The sequence below is a fragment of the Carcharodon carcharias genome, chromosome 18 (genome assembly GCF_017639515.1).
Source record: "Carcharodon carcharias isolate sCarCar2 chromosome 18, sCarCar2.pri, whole genome shotgun sequence".
NCBI lineage: Eukaryota > Metazoa > Chordata > Chondrichthyes > Lamniformes > Lamnidae > Carcharodon > Carcharodon carcharias.
Genome location: NC_054484.1, coordinates 73765387 through 73785677, shown reverse-complemented (window position 1 = coordinate 73785677; position 20291 = coordinate 73765387). Strand labels below are relative to the sequence as shown.

The 20291-nt window shown below is 41.1% G+C and overlaps 1 protein-coding gene across 6 annotated transcripts in view; it reads left to right on the top strand.

Moving 5' to 3' along the window:
* Positions 1 to 20291, top strand: part of dcaf6 (ddb1 and cul4 associated factor 6) — a 178344-nt gene that overhangs the window by 112053 nt on the left and 46000 nt on the right. For 5 of the 6 annotated variants that reach the window (XR_005945770.1, XM_041210642.1, XM_041210641.1 and 2 more), the window contains one exon: positions 3790 to 4165. Coding sequence is in view for 5 of the 6 variants with exons in the window: in XM_041210642.1 (XP_041066576.1) it covers positions 3790 to 4165 (376 nt within the window). In the remaining variant the exon portion in view is untranslated. Of the gene's footprint in view, positions 1 to 3789; positions 4166 to 11161; positions 11223 to 20291 lie in introns of those variants that run through there. The other variant, XM_041210643.1, reaches the window with a different exon arrangement.

The window sequence follows — 20291 nt, the reverse complement described above, 5'->3', positions numbered from 1 at the left end:
CTGGGGCTGGTGCTGTGAGTCCTGGCTGAAGAGAATCTAATTGGGAAAGACTGATTAATTGCGCAACACCAGAGACCGGGGTTTCAGGGTTTTTGGATACCTCACTGGAGGTCTTGTTGGATGAGTTGGAAAGTGGAGAGATGTCCTGTGCCCACAGGGGTGCAAGATGGCCCTTCAGACATTTGGTCAAAAGGCAGTAGGAGCAGACGGCTGTGGAGGTCAGTGTTGGCCGTTGAGCCCCGAGTACCCAAGTGTGTTGCCACAAGAAGTTCAGTAACCACACATGAGCAATCAAGGTCAGTGAACGCATCATCAAATGCCATATCCTGTCAATTGCACCAGTAGCGATAGGCACAGCTCAAATCACCATCACCCACCTACCAGCAATCTCTCAATCAGGCCTCATACCTAATATTTATATGCCTCAACTCACCTTCACACACTGAACACTGCTGCAAACCTCACACCTACACCTGACACCCACATTTCACAGCATGCACACACTGCCAGCTATTAAACCATGACAGCAACATTTGCCAAAAAGATTACACAACACTCGCTGATAAACTTCCCTCTCCCTTTCAGAACTAAACTGCACACAACCAGTGGCAGCAGAAGCAAACCGGCAAGAGACAGGCACTCCTGCACATCATAATCCTCTTGGGGATATGGATCTGGCAGTTACTAAACTACCCATTTGTTGAGGCCAGGGCCACTGGCAAGGATGAAACCATAGAAGGTGACAGTAGCCTCGAACTATTGTCTTTCTCACATCCCATTTCCCCCTTACCCACCCTCTTTTCTGATTTACCAGCTGAAGATGGTGTAAGCATGCACCCACCCCCTCCCCCATCACTGCACCACAACCTTATCCATGTGTCTTTTTCCTTCTCTATAACCAAGAAGCATAAGTCATGCAGTGAAGGATCAAGAAGAGAGGAAGAGAGTGTTAATGAAGACATAACACCATCACTTGATTTCACACTGCAGACACCAGCTCAGATACTGACACAATGTATCTTAAAGGATAGATCACACGATCTGCATGTGTTGAGACAGTGGATGTGGAAGTGGGTTGCAGACAAGGCAGGATGCAAGGATGGTGTAGGTACCACTTGCTGGAGACCCTGCTGTTCAGGGGTTCCACTGCAGAGCACTCAGATAAGGACCTTGATGGGTATGTGTAGTGAAATGCATTGGGAAACCTGCCAGAAAGCCTGTGGTCAACATCAGGGAGCGTGGAGGAATCCAACAGCAATGTGACACAGTGCTTTGCACAAAACTTGGAGCCTGTCCTTTCCAGCGTGGAAGTGGGACCAATTCCATTCTCACAGTTAATCTAAACATGATGGCCAATGTCGCAGCTTCCATTGCAATACAAGCAGTGCTAACATATAAGCTCAGACTCCTGACATCATGGTTGTGGATTATAGTGTGCAAAGGGACTTGCAAGGTGTCATAGCAATCCAGCAATCTGCCCTTCAAGAGATTACTGGGATTGCTGAGGCACCCTGGGGGAGAGGCAGTAGTTTCATGGAGCATAAACCTGATGTCCTCTATCAGGAAGGCAGCATTTGTCCTGCCTCGCTTTTCACTCCACCAGTACCCTGCTGCCTGTCCACCAGTCAACCCAGACTGCTGCCTCGCATGCCAAGATGATGCAAACTGCAGCCGGGTCTTCCAGGCCCAGAGCTGCTTGAGGTCGTCCTCCAAGGTCGTCAGCAGTCTCCTTCACTGAAATGAAAGCAGCCTTCCACCAGTAAGATTTAGTCACAGGGGTAGTGTTGCATAGCAGCACTGGGGCAGACACAAAGGAAATTCACAAAGGTAACTAGTTGATTTTTGAATGCAGTATGGCATGATTTGACTTATAAAGTTCACTTGGAATGGTAATTTTGTGGTAGCTTTCATTTTTGTATTGTAGCCAAGTGTTCGCTGTGATGGTTACAAAAGAGGGCAGGTAGAATGTGATGAATGGGGAATTGGGGTTAATGGTTATTTGTATGTCACGAGGATAAGTTCTTCATAGTCTGGCCAGAAAGGGGATGTTTAGGTTGCCTCCTCTTCCTCCTCCATGCTCCTCACCATATAGCTGGTACCAAGGGCTGTCGCTTCATAGTAGTGAGTTGTGCAGCAGACCACCAAGAATCTTGATGTCTGCTCTGTTGAGTACTACAGGGTTCTTCTAGAGTGCTCTAGGCAGCAGGGGTGTTGTTTTATTGTTGTTTCAATGTTCTGCTTTATCACATTTCTTGACTTGTGACTTCCAATGTATGCATGCTGCATGTGTGTGCGTGGATTGTACACCTGACCATCAGCCATGTCATCCAGCAGCCACTCATTGCTTTGCTGTGGTGGATCCAATGCAGCTAACGCAGTGGGCTGCCGCAGAATGAAGACATCATGACTGCTGACATTGACCTGCATAGTTCACTGGCTATGGTTGCACACCAGTTGGATATTGAGGGAGTGGAGACCCTTTTGGTTCCAGTATAAGGCAGAGTAGTTGGCTTGTGGCACCCACATAATCCACATATACAGCAAATGACATCCTGCACCATGTGGAAGCTGAAGTCTTAGCACTCATCCACAGGAGAGAATGTAATGTAGTTAACCCTTTTTGAATAGAGAACCTCAGTGCCCACCAACAACCGCCCCCCCCCCACACCCGCCCCCCAATGCAATAGTGGATGGCAAACTGTGAAACATTGCACATATCTCTACCTCTAGCCTGGAAGGAGGCAGATGCATAAAAGTTCATCACTAGGGTTACTTATATGGCCACTAGCTATAAGTTTACTCTAAGGTTGCAGTTTTGGCTGCAGCAGGTGGCAGATTTCAGTGTGGATGTCCTTACTGAAGCGCAGCCATCATACACATGGTTCTTTGCTGAGGTACAGATAGGAGAATTGTTCTTTGAACACCCTGGATAGAGATGGTCTTATGCTGAGAGCCCTTCTTCACATCCTCCTCTTCCCTCTTCCAACAGCCTGTCCTGCTCTGTTCATTCTCCAAGTCATGCTGATTTCCAAGGAGAATGCCCATTAGTGCAGTCATGTCTGGGATCAAATAGTTTATGCAGAAGACTTGAAGTCAGCAAAAATTCCTCAGCACCTGCCACACACTCCCTGCAGACTTTTGCAACCTGAAACAATTGTGCAAACCATCACTTTATGAATCATAGCAACAGTTGGAAGGAATTAGCCAGCAACTAACCTGTAAGTAGTCAATGGTCCCTTTAGTTAGTGCTGGTGTGGAGGCCCTTCTTATTGCAAAATCTGCATTCAGCTGTGAAAGCGTAAGAAGGTATTGGTTGGACCATTGAGCTCCAAAATGGTAAGCACACACGCACACACAATGGAAGCCATTTTGGAGTTCAAAGGGTACTAGTGGTGTCCTAAAGACAGGCCAATTTCTTTCCCAGTGTGTTCAAATGCCAATAATCCAGTGGAGAATGTGGCAATGGTGTGTTCTTCAAATTGTTCTACCTCATGTTATACCTATTACATTGTTTAACTTCTTTCATCTTCTAGTCTGTGTCCAAAAGTGGCAAATGCACAAGTATTCTGAACAGCTACTGATCCTGTTAATTAAAAGTGCTCTCTGCAATTTTGATTGGTAATTAACCCATGGATTAGCGGAAGAAATAGATGCCTTCATCTGATACTTTTGATGCAAAAAAAGTTCACATTAAACTTGAGATTTGATTTATTCATGAATAAACCCTGTGAACTTGAATTTTATCAGTTGCATTTAATTTGTTACTTTGCTGTATTTGTTTTCTTATAGATGTTTCGGCAACTGAATTATCTGAACAGTCAGGTAAACGAGCTTGCAAAGTGAGACATGTGGAGGTAGATGAAACCAACAGAGAAGAAAGTACAGAAAAAGAGAGCAAGGACAAGTTAATAGATCCTAGCTGCCAATCGGCCTCAGCAGGTTCAGATGGGGGAAGTTTGCAACAACAAGAAGAAACAACTTGCCAAAGTTCAGAACGTAATGAGAACTGCAATAGAATGACTGAATCCACACTGCAATCGGAACCAGTGAGATTGAGCAATCAGGATGAATCTACTAGAATATCCGCCAGTCGGGAAACTGATGACAGTGATGATGATCCTATTTTAGTTCCATCTTCAAGGTTTAGGTCAGCACCAGGACATAGGTAAGATATGAACTACTTTTAAGCCAGTTGTGATCATCCTACTGAATTGTTTGTGAATTGTTTATTTAAAGCAATAATTTGAATCATTAAAATTAACACAATTTAGAAATAAATTTTAATTGAGAATAAATGAGCAAAATTTAAAATGCCCTCCCTTATAGTTTTCATTGGTATGAGTCAAGGTTGTCTGTGTTGAAAGCAGACTGCTAGAACTGCCATTTTGGTTGCAACAGCATTGCTTGCAAATTTGCATTATTTTATTGAATCAAACAATCGTAACAGCACAGAAGGAGGCCATTTGGCTCGTCATGTCCATGTCAGCTCTCTGCAAGAGAGCTCATATCACTTCCCTGCTATCCCTGCCATTTTTTTCTCTTTGGATGATAATCCAATACCCTCTTGAAAGCCATGATTGAATATGCCTCCACCACACTCTTAAGCAGATCCTAACCACTAGCCGTGTAAAGAAGATTTTCCTCGTGTCGCCTTTTGTTCTTTTGCCATTCACCTTAAATTGGCATCCTCTGGTTCTTGACCCTTCCATTAATGGGAAACGTTTCTCCCTATCTACTCTTCCCAGACCCCTCATGATTTTGAACACCTCTCAACTTTCTTTTCTCTAAGGAGAACAGTCCTAACTTCTCCAATCTATCCTCAGGTTCCACATTCCTGAAACTATTCTTGTAAATCTTTTCCACACCCTCTGTAATGCCTTCACATCTTTCCTAAAGCATGGTGCCCAGAATTGGACACAATACTCCATTTAAGGCCGAACAAGTTTATAGATGTTCACCTAAACCTTGTACTCAGTGCTTCTCTTTATAAAGTTCAAGATCCCATATGTGTTAATAACTATTTTGTCAACCTGCCAAATCGACTACAACAATTTTGCACTTATACCTCTGCCCTTGGACCTCCATTAGACTTGTTTTCTTTATTTTATATTGCCTTTCCTCGTTCTTCCTACCAAAATATATCACTTCACATTTCTCTGCATTAAATTTCATCTGCCAAGTGTCCATTTCCACCAGCCCCTCCATGTCCTCTTGAAGACTGCCTCTGTCCTCTTCACAGTTCACAATACTTCTTTGTTTTGCGTCATCTGCAAATTTTAAAATTATGCCCAGCACACTCAATTCTAGATCATCATTATAGATCAAGAAAAGCAGTGGTCCTTGGCAAACCTCGCTATATACATTCCTCCAGACTGAATGACTGAATTCACCACTACTCTCTGTTTCCTGTCATTCAACCAACTTCATATCCATGCTGCCACTGTCCCATTTATTCCATGGGCTTTAACTTTGCTGACAAACTTGTTGGGCAGTACTTTATCAAGCTTTTTTAGAAGTCCATGCACATCACATCAACCTCATTATCCACACCAACCCTCTATTTCTTCGTCAAAAAACTCAAGCAAGTTAGGTAAATAAAATTTGCCTCTAACAAATCTATGCTGGCTTCCCTTAATTAATCCACATTTGTCCAAGTGACAATTTTTTTTCCCAGATTATCGTTGTTAACAGCTTTCCCACCACTGAGGTTAAACTGACAGGTCTGTAGTTGCTGGGCTTATTATTGCATGCTTTTTTTGAACAAGGGTGTAACCTTTGCAATTCTCCAGTTCTCTGGCATCACCCTTTTATCTAAGGAGGATTGAAAGATTATGGCCAGTGCCTCTGCAATTTCCGCCTTTACTTCTTTCAGTATCCTTGGGTGCATCTTATCAGGTCCTAGTGACTTATCAACTTTAAGCACAGCTAGACTTCTTTTTAATCATTTGTTAGTTCTTCTAAGTTCTCAACTACCTACTGTTTCACTATGACTTTGGTAGTATCTTCTTCCTTGGTAAAGACAGATGTAAAGAATTAGTACCTCCTGTCATGCCTTCTGCCTCCATGCATAAATCTCCTTTTTGGTCCCTAATGAACTCCACCCCTTCTTTTACAACCTTTTTACTATTTATATGCTTAGAGAAGACTTTTGGATTCTCTTTTATAATGGCTGCCAGTCTCTTCTCAAACCATCTCTTTGTTTCTTCATTTCTTTTTTCGCTTCCCCTCCCCTCTGAACTGTTGTCAATTTGACATCTGTCATACATGCCCTTTTAAGTACATTCTATCTTGTTTGTTATCCAGGGTTCTCTTGACTTTCCTTGTCAAATTTGAATGTACCTTGAATCTACCCAAGACATTTCTTCTTAAAGGCAATCCATTTTCACGTTACAATTTTGCCATCAAATCTTTGATTCCAATTCACTTGGGCTTGATCTGTTCTCACCCCATTTGAAATTGGCCCCCCTCCAGTTAATGATTTTTACTCTGGATTGCTCCTTGCCTTTTTCCATAGCTAACCTAAACCTTATAATGCTACCATCACTGTCTCCTAAATGTACCCCCTCCCCCCAGCAGCATTAGCAAATAGCCTTGCAGAGGCATGCTGTTTTCTAAATAAGTTAAGAGAGTGTCATGGAATATGCTGCACAAGCCCTGAGTAAAAAAGTTATTTAGTATTTTTAGCGATTACTTAAATCAATAAAGACTAGTTTCATTCCAGTTCTCAATGAGCTGAGTTGAAAGGCCATTTATTATCTGGCATTTTTTGTTAGTATTAATACCTACACTACCAAAGTGCTTGAGGTTATAAGCTTTGCTTTTGAGGAGTACTAATGGGACAATTTGCGTCAGTTTCAATAGACATATGAAAAGTAGAGAGAGAAGACTATTGGGGCCAATGCAACTTGACAATGCAGTCCTAACCCTTTCCAACTAATAATTGTTATGTAAACTCCTGGGGCAGATGAAAAAACCTATGACAAATTTCAGGAGAAAAGTGAAAATTTTTTCCTAACTCCATAGATAATCAAGAAAGAATGACAACTTGCATTTATATAATGGCTCCAATGTTCAGAGGGGACTGAAAACTTCATATGGTTAAATTTTCAGCAAGAAGACACTCAGTAGAGCATATACCACTGCCTCGTTGTGTTAACATTATGACAATTATACAGCTTTGCCTTGAGGATTTTTCCTGCCTGGATGATGCCCTGTAATTGCAAAGCTGAAAAATATTTTTTTTAAAGAGCTTCCTGCTCGACTGAAGAGGCTTCAGGCCAATCCACACCCAATAACTTGCTCTGAAAACTCTGCTCACATTTTGACAGCTGTGACAAATCCCCCATATTCTGAATAAAACAACCCACAGCATTCTTAAAAAAGTCAGTTTGCCCTATATCCCAATGTTAATGGACCGTTCAAAGAATTTCAGGATCTGGATCCTTAACTTCACCAAAAATTAATCAGTTCTCCCTTGGGTAATACTCTAACAGTGTGCCAAAATTCCCATCCATTAGTTTTTGAGACACATTGTTTACAAACAAATAGACTAACAAACGGGGGCAAAAACATTGTCACCTACAATGGCAGAGGTAAACATATGACCTTTTTAGTTCCATTGGGTCTGTTGGGGACAGATGTTTAGTTGCTTTTTGCTTCACATGCTTGACCATTATTTTTGAACTTCCTAGCAGGGTCTACTTGGAATCTCCAACTGCTGCAAAAACCCAAAGAGCCACTGTGGAAGTGTAGCATTATTCTCAAATATTTTCAATCTCAAGCTACTTTGCCATGTCAGCATTGCCATGACATATTGGACTTGGTGAACATTTCCTTTCAGTGCCACCTAGAGGTGTGACTGGTAGTGTAAAAATAGAGCTCATTGGGGTTCCAATTTGCACCCTTCTCTTTAATGATAACTTTCTACATACACAATTTCAACTGACTCCCAAAGCATTCTGCTATTTCCCAAATAATACTGTGAAATTTTGAATCTAGAGCAACGGAACAGGAGTAGACCATTCAGCTGCTTGTGTCTGTTCTGCCATTTGGTTAGATGATGACCGATCTGTATCTTAACTCCATTTACCTGCCTTGGTTCCATATCCATTAATACTTCTAACTAAGAAAAATGTATCAATCTCAATTTAGAAATTTTCTTTTTATCTATCTTCTTTAGCTTTTTGGGGTGTTCCAGATTTCAACTGCCCTATTTCCTGATATCACCCATGAACAACCTAACTCTAATTTTAAGTTTTAACCCCTTTATCCTGCACAATCCCCTGAGGAAATAGTTTACTTCTATCTACTTGATCATATCTTTTAATCATCTCAATTAGATTATCCTTTAATTTCTTATACCTGAGGAAATTCAAGCCTACTATGGAATCCATCCTCATAATTGAATCCTATTGCCCCAGTATCATTCTGATGTATCTGTGTACACCCACTCCAAGGCCAATTCCTGGAGTGTGATTCCCCAAACTGAATGCAATATTCCAATGCAGTCTAATTAGAGCTCTTTGGACTGTAGCATATCTTCCACTCCTTTGTATTTCAACCCCTTGAGATAAGGCTAATATTGCATTCCCCTTTTTAGTTGCTTTTTGTACATGTCTGCTAGTTTTTACTGATTTCTGTATATGGACCCCTAAATCTCTCTGCTCCTCCACAGCTCCTATTTTCTCACCATTTTGAAAATATTCTGATCTATCCATCTTAGCTCCAAATCAGATGGCCCTAAACTTCAACATATTGAATCATAGAATGGCTAAAGCACAGGAGAAGGCCATTCTGCCTGTCATGTCTGTACTGGCTCTTTAAAGGAGCAATTCACCTAGAGTCACTTCCCAGCCTTCTCCCCGTACCTGCACATTCTTCCTTTTTAGATAATAATCCAATTCCTCTTGAATGCTTCTATTGAACCTGCCTCCACCACACACACAGCACCATCTGCCCCTGTTCTGCCCACTTATTTAATCTGTCAATGCCCCTCTACAACACTCTGCTCCCCGCTACAGTCCTTACTGTGCCACCTAATTTAATGTTGTCAGCAAACTTGGATATACAGCTCTCTATTCAGATAAGTCATTATTTTTTAATGAGAAGTACAGGATCCTGGGGGATGCTACGAGTTACATCCTGCCAATTAAAATATATATCCACCATCACCATCTCCTAACTTTTAACCAATTTCCTATCAATGTTAAAAGGTTGTCTCCAATTCCAAGCACTTTTATATTTGCTAACTGGAACCATGTCAAATAAATTTTGGATCCATATAAATAACGTCCATAAACACTCCCTGAGCTACCATGTTAGTGACCTCTTCAAAAAAAACAGTCAACTAGGTTAGTTAGATATGACTAAAACAAAAACAGAATTACCTGGAAAAACTCAGCAGGTCTGGCAGCATCGGCGGAGAAGAAAAGAGTTGACGTTTCGAGTCCTCATGACCCTTCGACAGAACTTGAGTTCGAGTCCAGTTCGAAACGTCAACTCTTTTCTTCTCCGCCGATGCTGCCAGACCTGCTGAGTTTTTCCAGGTAATTCTGTTTTTGTTTTGGATTTCCAGCATCCGCAGTTTTTTTGTTTTTATATTAGTTAGATATGACTTACTCTTTTATAAAATCATGCTGATTCATTTCATATTGATCCCTAAATTATATTACTACTTATATTGTGCTCTATTTGCACCTCTAATGAAACACCAAGTTTATTTATTGAATAGACTAAAATTATGTCAGCTTTAATCCCCAATTCAATTAACTGGTTTTAGCTGGGATGGTGATATAATTGACCTCTCATCCCCTGGTTTAGGAAGAGGAAATTCAACTTGGGTTTCTGCTTCTGATTACTATTCAATGAATTCTGCAGGAATTGTGCATGTGTGGGCACAAGTGTGAACAAAAATTATCTTTCCTGAAATGGAGTAACTATTAAAAGTTACTGTCACATCTGGAAGGCCCATAGAACTATACTTCAACAAGGAATCTTAACAAAAGATGTAAAAGTTCTTTAATGAAGAATAATTTAGATTATTTTCTATTCAAAGGTTTTTAAGGAAATGGTTATACCAGAGAATTTTGTGTGCCCCAAGTACTGATGTAAAGAAACCCCCTAGTTCTGAACAAGACAGGCAACATAGTACCACCTTGTGCCCACAAACTAAGTCAACTGTACAGTTTTACATCTTGATATACAGTATATCAAAATTAATGTTAACTCTCTGATCTCTGTGTAAGCAGAATAATATATCATAGTGTAAACTGTCAAACAAGCTATGATGACTAAGAACAAAAGCTTTATCTTCCACACATTATGAATTCAACGTACTATATATATTATGTTGTCATGATATTTTATAATGCTAACCCAATTGTCAAAATTATTTCATCTTAAGTATATATTGCTCATTTTGTATTGATATTTATTTTCAAAGCATGAAGCAAAACTCCTGCATATTTGTAGTAGCCTGCCCTGAAGTATTTCTAACCTTTTTGACTGAGTTTATATGTTATGAATCCCTTTAAATTAAGAAATGGGTGCATACTAAACTTCTATGTAATTTATATTGTAATATTGCTCATTTGACGTTACATATTTCTTAGTGAACTACGGTTACTGAATTAAATATGCAAACAGAATGTAAATATTTCTTAATTGAGCTTAATTTAAAAGTAGTCCAGTTCATCAGTAACCCTAAGCAAGTTGCAATTGATCTTGTTTTGATTTGAGCAGATTGATTTGCCAAGAAAAAACTTGTTTATACTATATGTGGAATTATCCTTATGGATGACTTGACTGTCGCAAAGAGTTAATATCCTGCACCTTGACTTCCTCAAAGGAGGCTCAAGTCCACGTGAAGTTACGATAATAGCCTTCTCTATAGACAGTGGGCTCTACGTGAAGTATATTTTGGGGACGAGGGGTTTCAACTTTGTTTCTAGTGGATGTGGACCAAAAATGCAAAATATTACTCTTGTTTAGGCCACAAGGGTGACTGATATGGGAAATGTACACTGAAGGTGACTCTCTTTACAGTTCTGAGGAAACTCAGAAGTAAGTGTTCTTTCAGGAAGTGCGTCACCTTTTTAATAATTGACCCCAGACCTGTGATTCAAAGATGTATGTCACTTCCTTCCCTCCACCTCACACACAGTGGGAGCATACCAATCATCCTGTGGGAGAAATCAGGAAACTGTTGAAGAAATTTTAAATGTACTTCAAGGTAAGTTACATGATCATCCCCTTCCCATGCTTTGTATAAATGCAACTGCCCTGGGTTTTTATCACTTTATAAAGTCACGTGAGGAATGTATTATCCATTGTGCAATTTTGCAGACTTTGTGTTAATTTTGACTGACTTTTCAACCTGGTTGTTAGTAAATTCAGAATGGTCATGTACAGAAGCATCAAGTTGCTTTTTCCCTCCATGGGCCTGCTCACCTCATGGGTTGGGGAAAGAATGTATTTTGGATGATCTGTATTTGGGTCCATAATGTTGCTGGGTTCCAAGTTTCTTAACTTCGTCAAATGGTTTTCTGGACCTTAAAGATATGGGGTAGAATTTAACCCTTGGCTGGCAGATGGGTGGGCCCCACCGACTCAATGGCAGGCGGGCAACTGAACCCTGCAACCGAAACGGGGCTCGCCACCATTTTGAGTGGGCAGGCCAATTAAGGCCCGCCCAACAGCAGTGCTTCCTGTTCAGGGTGGGGGGGGGGTGGGGGGGTTTAGTGGAGAATCCCCATGATCCGCATGAAAGAGCACACTGCTCCCTGAGGCAAAGTCCTGCCTCAGGGAGTTTAGTGAAAGGTAAGTAAAGTCAAAAAATAGAGACATTTTAAAATTATTAACATGTCCCCCTCATGTGACAATGTCACACGAGATGGGACATGTTGATAACAAACTCATAAAATTTATTACATTTTTACAAAACGGTAAAGAAACTTCATCCTGCCAGTGGATGAAGTTTCATTAATAATCTACAGGCCACTGGGGCTCCTGGCCTGCCTTAAGGTTGGCCAGGCAGGGCATTTAACTATCCTCCCAGCATCATTCCACGTCATTTTCCCCTCGGCGAACGGACCCCGCCCCCAAATCGCCGAGGGGAAAATCCTGACCATGATGGTTGCGATCATTGACCTTATAGATGTGAGCAAAAATGTACTTGAAATTTGTTGTGGTTTCAGTTCTTGAAATAGTTCTTCAGCAAAGCATATCACATGAATCCTTTGAATTGTTACACCATAATTATAGCAGCCCCAGTTCAAATCACAGCAGATCAAAGAGCATGCTTAGATCCTAGCAGTTTCAAAGCATTAGCTATGGTCCAGTTGTTATCTAATCCCAGAGTAGGGGAATTGAGCTCTTCAGGAATTTGCTCCATTTGTATTGTACCAGCAGATCCTATCCTGGCTGTTGGGGGCTTGCATGGACCATTAACACTGTGCTTGGTTATGGTATTAAGTAGTTTAGGTCTGCTTGTCTAAGGAGGGATATACTTTCACTGGAGGCAATTCAGAGAAGGTTCATTTGTTTGATTCCTGGAATGAAGGTGTTGTCTGATGAGGAAAGGTGGAGCAGTTTAGGGCCTGAGTTCAGAGGAATTATTCAAACAAATAAGATACTGAGAGGGCTTGACAGGTAGAGGCTAAGGGGATGTTATTTCATCAAGGGAGAATCTAGAACTAGGGGGCAAATTTTCAGAGTAAGGATCCCCCTTTTAAGATGGAAATGAGGAGGAATTTTGTCTCTAAGGGTTGTTAATTTTTGAAATTCTCTACCCCAGAGAGCAGTGGAACCTGGGTCATTGAATATATTCAAGGTGAGTTGGACAGATTTTTGATTGATGAGTGACTCGAGGGATATTGGCAGGTGGGGTGGGGGGATTGGTAGCAGGAAAGTGGAGTTGAGGCTGCAGTCAGATCAGGCATGATATTATTGAACAGCAGAGAAGACTTGAGGGGTCACATTACCTACTCTTATTTCTTATATTCTTATGTTATACAATGCAGCCACCTGCACTCATGAGAAGAGAGGGAAGTATGTCTTTGACAAAAACAAAAATACCTGGAAAAACTCAGCAGGTCTGGCAGCATCTGCGGAGAGGAGAACAGTTAATGTTTCGAGTCCGAATGACCCTTCAACCGAACTAAGTAAAAATAGAAAAGAGGTGAAATATAAGCTGGTTTGGGGGCGGATGGTGGTGGGGGGGGGGGTGGTGGCGACAGTGGGTGGGATAGGTGGAGCTGGATAGAGGGCCAATGATAGGTGGAGATAGCCAAAAGATGTCATAGACAAAAGGACAAAGAAGTGTTGAAGATGATGATATTAACTAAGGAATGTGCTAATTAAGGGTAGAAATCAGGACAAGCAAGGTACAGATAGCCCTAGTGGGGGTGGGGTGAAGGAATCAAAAAAGGCTAAAAGGTAGAGATAAAACAATGGATGGAAATACATTTAAAAATAATGGAAGTAGGTGGGAAAAGAAAAATCTATATAAATTATTGGAAAAAAAGGGGGGGAATCAGAAAGTGGGTGGGGATGGAGGAGAGAGTTCATGATCTAAAATTGTTGAACTCAATATTCAGTCCGGAAGGCTGTAAAGTGCCTAGTCGGAAGATGAGATGCTGTTCCTCCAGTTAGTGTTGAGCTTCACTGGAGCATTGCAGCAAGCCGAGGACGGACATGTGGGCATGAGAGCAGGGTGGAGTATTGAAATGGCAAGTGACAGGGAGGTCTGGGTAATGCTTGCGGACAGACCTAAGGTGTTCCGCAAAGCGGTCACCCAGTCTGCGTTTGGTCTCTCTAATGTAGAGGAAACCGCATTGGGAGCAACGAATGCAGTAGACTAAATTGAGGGATGTGCAAGTGAGATGCTGCTTCACTTGAACGGAGTGTTTGGGCCCTTGGACGGTGAGGAGAGGGGAAGTAAAAGGGCAGATGTTGCACCTTTTGCAGTTGCATGGGAAGTTGCCGTGGGAGGGGGTTGAGGTGTAGGGTGTGATGGAGGAGTGAACCAGGGTGTCCCGGAGGGAACGATCCTTGCGGAATGCCGCCTGTTTGGGGGGGGTGTGGGGTTAAGGGAAGATGTGTTTGGTGGTGGCATCATGCTGGAGTTGACGGAAATGGAGTAGGATGAAATTAGTCTCCTGCATTTGTAGCTCCCAATGCGTTTCCTCTACATTGGAGAGACCAAACGCAGATTGGGTGACCACTTTGCAGAGCACCTTCGGTCTGTCTGCAAGCATTACCCAGACCTCCCTGTCACTTGCCATTTCAACACTCCACCCTGCAAGGGTGGGTACATGCAGTTAGGTCACAAATTAGTCATGATTGAACAGTGGAACAGGCTCAAGGGGCTAAATGGCATACTCTTGTTCCTATGTATACTGTTCTTGATTACATTGTACTGCTCAGTCCTTCACAGTTGAAGAATTTGCTTCTATATTTGCATCCCCTAGAGATTTAGCTGCAAGTTTACGATTTTTGGCTTGGCCTAAATTGAAGCTTTAGTTTCTCATATGCGCCAACTGAGAAAAGAAGGAAAAACTGGCCAACAGTTTCAAAAAAGCTGACAGTCCCCAAAAAGCTAGCAACTCAAGATTGGTCCTGAAAGTAGAAACAAATAGTTATTCACACACAGGAGTAGGTCACTCAACCCCTCAATCCTGTCCCCTATACAGTAAGATCGTGGCTGATCTGTGACCTAACTCCACATAGCCATCTATTGTTGTCAGATAACAAAAATCTTATCAATCTCAGATTTAAAATTTACAATTGATCAATCATCAATTGCTGTTTGTAGAAGAGAATTCCAAACTTCTACTGCTCTTTGCATGTAGAAGTTTTTCCTAATTGCATTTCTGTATGGTCTAGCTCTAATTTTTAGAATATGACCCCTTAACCCTAGGCTCCCCAACCAGCAGAAGTACGTTCACTTTATGCACCATAACTGTTCTCTTTGGTATCTGCTAATTTCCAGAAATACAACCCTAGTTTGGGAAATCTCTCCTCGTAATTTAACCCTTGGAGTCCAGGTATTATTCTGGTAAACCTACGCTGCATTCCCTCCAAAGCCAATATTTCTTCCAAAGATGTGGTTGCCAGAACTGCTCTCAATATTCCAGATATGGTCTAATCAGAATTTTGTATAGATGAAACATGACTTACACCCTTTGTGTCCTGGTCCTCGGATATAAAGGGTGGCATTCTTTAGCCTTTTAGATTATTTTCTGTACCTGTTAATGCCAATTTTTTAATAATCTGTGTACTTGGACCCCAAGTCTCTTTGGACTGCCACTGTTTCTAGCTTTTCACCATTTAGAAAATTCCCTGTTCTATCTTATTTAAGTCCAAAGTAGATGATCACATTTGCCTACATTTGCACAGTTTTGCCCATTCGCTTAAAATTACCAAGAGATGGTAATAAATGATGCTTCCATCTACACTGCTTACACACCGCCTATAATTGTGTTATTGGAAATTGGAATATATGACTTTCTATTCTATTATCTAAGTTATTAATAAACACATAGAATAATAGAGCCCCAATTGCAGGATCATTGCAGGACACCACTATTCACATCCTGCCAATTAGAGTACCTGCCCATAATCACTACTCTTTATCTCCTCCCACTCAGCCAATTTCCTAACCAGATCAACAATTTGCCTTCAATTTTAACTAATAGTTTCTTAGGAGGGACTTCATCAAATGCCTTCTGAGAGTCCAAATAAAAAACATCTTTAGATATTCCCCTGTCCAGTCCTTTATTCACCTCTTCAAAAAAGTTCAATCAGGTTTTCAGGCATTACCTAACCTTTACAAATCCTCTCTCTCATCAGTTGAAACTTTTTCAAGGTGTTCAGTCATCTTATTCTTTCGCAATTTTCCAAAAAACAATTATTAGGCTACTGGTTTATAATTCCCTGGTTTCCCTGTCACCTTTTTAAAATAGCGAAATGCCATGACAAATTTTCCAATCTAAAGGCAAGGTTTCAAGTTGAGAGAACTTTGCAGTTGGCCTGGCTATGATCTTACAATCTTCTTATCTTCTTTCTTTAAAACTCACCTGGTCCTTGGGAATTATCTAGTGCCATTATTTACTGCTATTTTGCTGAGCCCCAGACTCATTATTAGTTTCACAGATTACGTAATTTAAGAGGTTAGGTATACATTATCATTCTTCCACTTTTATTAGACGGAAACAAAACAAACAAGTGCCCAAAAGCCTGAGGAGGAAGTCCAAATGTTGAAGCAAATATGTGTTTATAGGGGTGGAGGAAAATTTTGCATTTTTACATTAAAAATTATATATTCTGTTAATTTTATGTACTTTTATACTTTGCAAATAATAGATTTTTAATCTTAGTAATGTCTGGATTTTGAACAGACACCAAGCCATCACTTTTGCCCAAAAGTTACCTTATTCAGCACTCTTTCACATCTAGTGACGAGGGCAGCAGATGCTTGGGAACACCACCGCCTGAAGTTGCCCTCCAAGCCACGTACCATCCTGACTTGGAACTATGCCACTATTTCTTCACTGTCGTTGGGTCAAAATCCTGGAACTCACTTCCTAACAGCACTGTGAGTGTACCCACACCACATGGACTGCAGTGGTTCAAGAAGGCATCTCAACATCACCTTCCTAAGGTAGTTAGGGGTGGGCAATAAATGCTGGCTTAGCCAGCAGTGCCCACATTCCGTGAATGAATAAATTTTTAAAAAAACAACAGTCTAGTTCACAAAAGCACTCATTCTTCCAACATCAAGTTCACAGAAACACTAGACCCTATCCAATTCCACACCCTTTAACATACATTCTCCTGCAAGGTAGAAAGGGGACAGAATGGATTCTTGTGAGGGAGGTCAATACCTGCCATTACTGATACTAGCTTTTCATCACTAAAAGTGATTTGGTAGCCCTACTACTGACTGAGCTGGCCAAATCCTGAAGGACAAAGCTATCAGATGGGGCCCGTGACAGGTGGTGAGAGAACCAACAGAAGTGAAAAACTGACTTGACCTAAGCTCCACCAATCTACCTGTTGCAGTTGTATGTGTCCATGATAGCATTCGTAGGAATAATCACTACATAGTCCCATCTTCACACTTGAGGGCACCTTCCATTACGTGGCACTACCGCTGTGCTAAATGGGAGAGATTCAGAACCAGTCTAGCAGCTGAAAACGCAGCATCTGTGAGGCCCAAGGGACAATAGCAGAAGCAGAATTTTATTCCACCGTAATCTGTAACCTCATGGTCTTGCATATCCCTCACTCTACCATTACCATTAAGCCAATGGATCAACTCTGGTTCAATAAGGAATGTGGAAGAGCATTCTATAAGCAGCACCAGGGATACCTAAAAATGAGGTGTGAAACTGGTGAAGTTACTACAGGGGGCTACATTGCACACTTAGTCCTGGAAGCATCATGCCCTAGATAGCTAAGCAATCCCACACCCAACAAATCAAATCAAAACTCCCTTATCCTACCACAAACACAAAGGGAGTGGATAATTAAACAACTAACAGGAGGAGGAGGCTCCATGAACATCTTCATCCTCAGTGAATCAGGTTTTCTTGAGGTTTTGAAAAGGAAAGAGGTCTAAGAAAGATAATAAATTCTAACTTGTTTTCTCTCTCTCACTCAAACACTGACAGAGTGAGGAGGATAGATGAAGTAATTTAGAGTTCACTAAAATTAAAGTGGTAGATGTCTATTGAAGGTTGGTGGCTTAGCTGGATTCAAGCTGAATTTAGTGGTACCGTTGCTTTCACTCGGTAGTCCTGCTTTCGGTGTTGAGTTAGTTTAAAGTTGTAAATGTACAACTTATCTGTTCTTCTAGGGCCAACAGCGCTAGGTTGAGTTATTTTTAAAATCTCTGCCTATTTGTGGAAAAGAGCAGACAGGGTTCAAAACTTGCAAATTGGATGGAGAGAGAGAGAGAGCAGGGGATGGTGGGAAAGGAACCCACTCAGGATCTTGCTCCTTCAGCATCTCAGTTGCTTGTCCTGCGCTGCAGAAAAAGCAGGTGCTTAAAATTTATAACTACCCAGTGAATCAAATAACGTAATAGCTGCTGTATTCCAATTCTAATTTGATTAGATCATGGCTGGAAATTCCACACTCAATCAGGGCCCTGTTGCCCAAGTGATTATGTCTAATGGCTTGTCTCCGCCCAGTTGAGTATCAGGTGATTGTCTGGATGCTTCCCTAATGGGAAAGGACATGGCCCCCATTCATCCTCTTCAAGGCCATTGTTTCTGGTGTGGCTTTTCAGACAGGTGGTCTCCACTACAATGGTTTTTGGAATGTAGAAGATACAATGATACAAGGCTTGGCCTAAATAGCCAAGTGGTTATGGTACTAGGTTTGTAACCCCAAGATCAAGAGTTCAAATTTCACAATGGCAAACTATGAAACAATGTAACTTCATCTGAAAACAGATGGAAACATGTTTGTACTTGAAAGAGTTACAATGATACAAGGGCTTGGCCTAAATAGCCAAGTGGTTATGGTACTGGGTTTAAAAAGATTATCAAGAGTTCAAATCTCACAATGGCAAACTATGAAACAATGTAACTTCATCTGAATAGGAACAGATGGAAACATGTTTGTACTCGAAAGAGTTACAATGATACAAGTGTACAGCCATCTTTGACTGTGATCCCAAGTCACTGGGATGTGGCTTTAGTCTTTGAAAAAAACCAGGTTTCCAGCCTGTAAATTCATCAATCATTTTTTTTATATATAAAGCATGATTTCACAGCAATGTCATATACTTGGATTTCCAAAAGGCATTCATTAAGTTATCACATGTAAGGTTAATAGGCAAGATAAGGATTCATTGAGTTGGGAGTAATATGTTAGCATGAACGGAGGATTGGTTAAGGGACAGGAAGCAGAATATAGAGAGAAATGGGGCTTTTTCAAGTTGGCAGGCTGTAATTAATGGAATGCTGCAAAGATCAGTGCTGGTGATTTGCATATACTTGTACAATGGGCACAAGAAGTTAGCGTGCAAGTATAGCAAGCAATTAGGAAGGCAAATGGAATGTTGGACTTTATTGCAAAGGTATTGGAGTACAAGAATAAAGAAGTCTTGTTAAAATTATATAGGGCTATGGTGCAACTACAAGTGGAGTACTATACGCAATTCTGGTTCCAGATTGTTGCGTGGGCTCGAGAAAACCTGACCTATGCACTTTTGCGCCTACTGGACCGCACACTCAATCCATGTGTGACTTTGCCCTGCATCTTTGTGTTTTCACAGTGTTTGGGTTTGCAGTGCATTTTGTGAGCGGCAATGGAGTGCGTGAGGAGTGTGGTAGGGAGGGGCCCAGCTAGAAGGCCTGCCTTGGTTCTCCAACACAGCAATACAGCTCACAAAATCTTTTAAAGGCCCTCTAAACCTCATGCCTCACCCTTCCACCCAGCCCCCGTGCCCTCTCACTGTCCATGCCCCCTTAGATCACCCATGCCCCCTAAGTCCCCACCACCATGCCAACTAAACCTATGCCCCCTCAGATCCACTAGGCCACGTCCAAGCCACACCATGTATCCTCCATTGTCACTTACTCAGTACACTCAATATACATTCTGAAAGAGCAATGCAATAGCAATGGGAATTATTTTAAAATTTTAAAAAAATTAAGCCTTTAGTAATCTAATAAAACTTTGAATTCAAGCAAATTATTACTGATACAGGAAAGAAAAAAAGGTACTGCAAAAAAAATTATAATCCTTTAAGTGCCCATTAGGTTTGTAAACCACATCAAAAACATATTCTGTTCAGTGGACCACTTATGGAGCTGAAGGCATTAGTAGCTTTTGAAACCCAACCAAGTATTCATAATGGCTACAGCTGTCACAACAAAAGCTCCCAGCTACATTGCCTGAAACTGACAAGAACTGAATTTTCATTTTAAAAAAGATTGCCTGAAAAATCAATGGAGCGGATCAGGTGCAGAGATATTTTGAACAGCCAGAGCAGTCAGTCAGTTTAAAAGCATTATGGTACTTTTGAAATTGGAAAAGTATTATAATGCATGACAACAATTACACAGTGTTGGTCAATGTAAGGATCAACTTACATTTGCAGAACAAATCGCTATGATGAATCATGCATTAAAAACACATCTACATTATAATACAGCATCTAATAGTGACATTTGATGGTGTCAGAACATTTTACACTTATCTTTTAGAATGTTCCTGCTTCTTAAGCAGGCTTCCTCCAGTGATCATAAACTATCCAAGGAAATGCGTTTTTTTAGGGC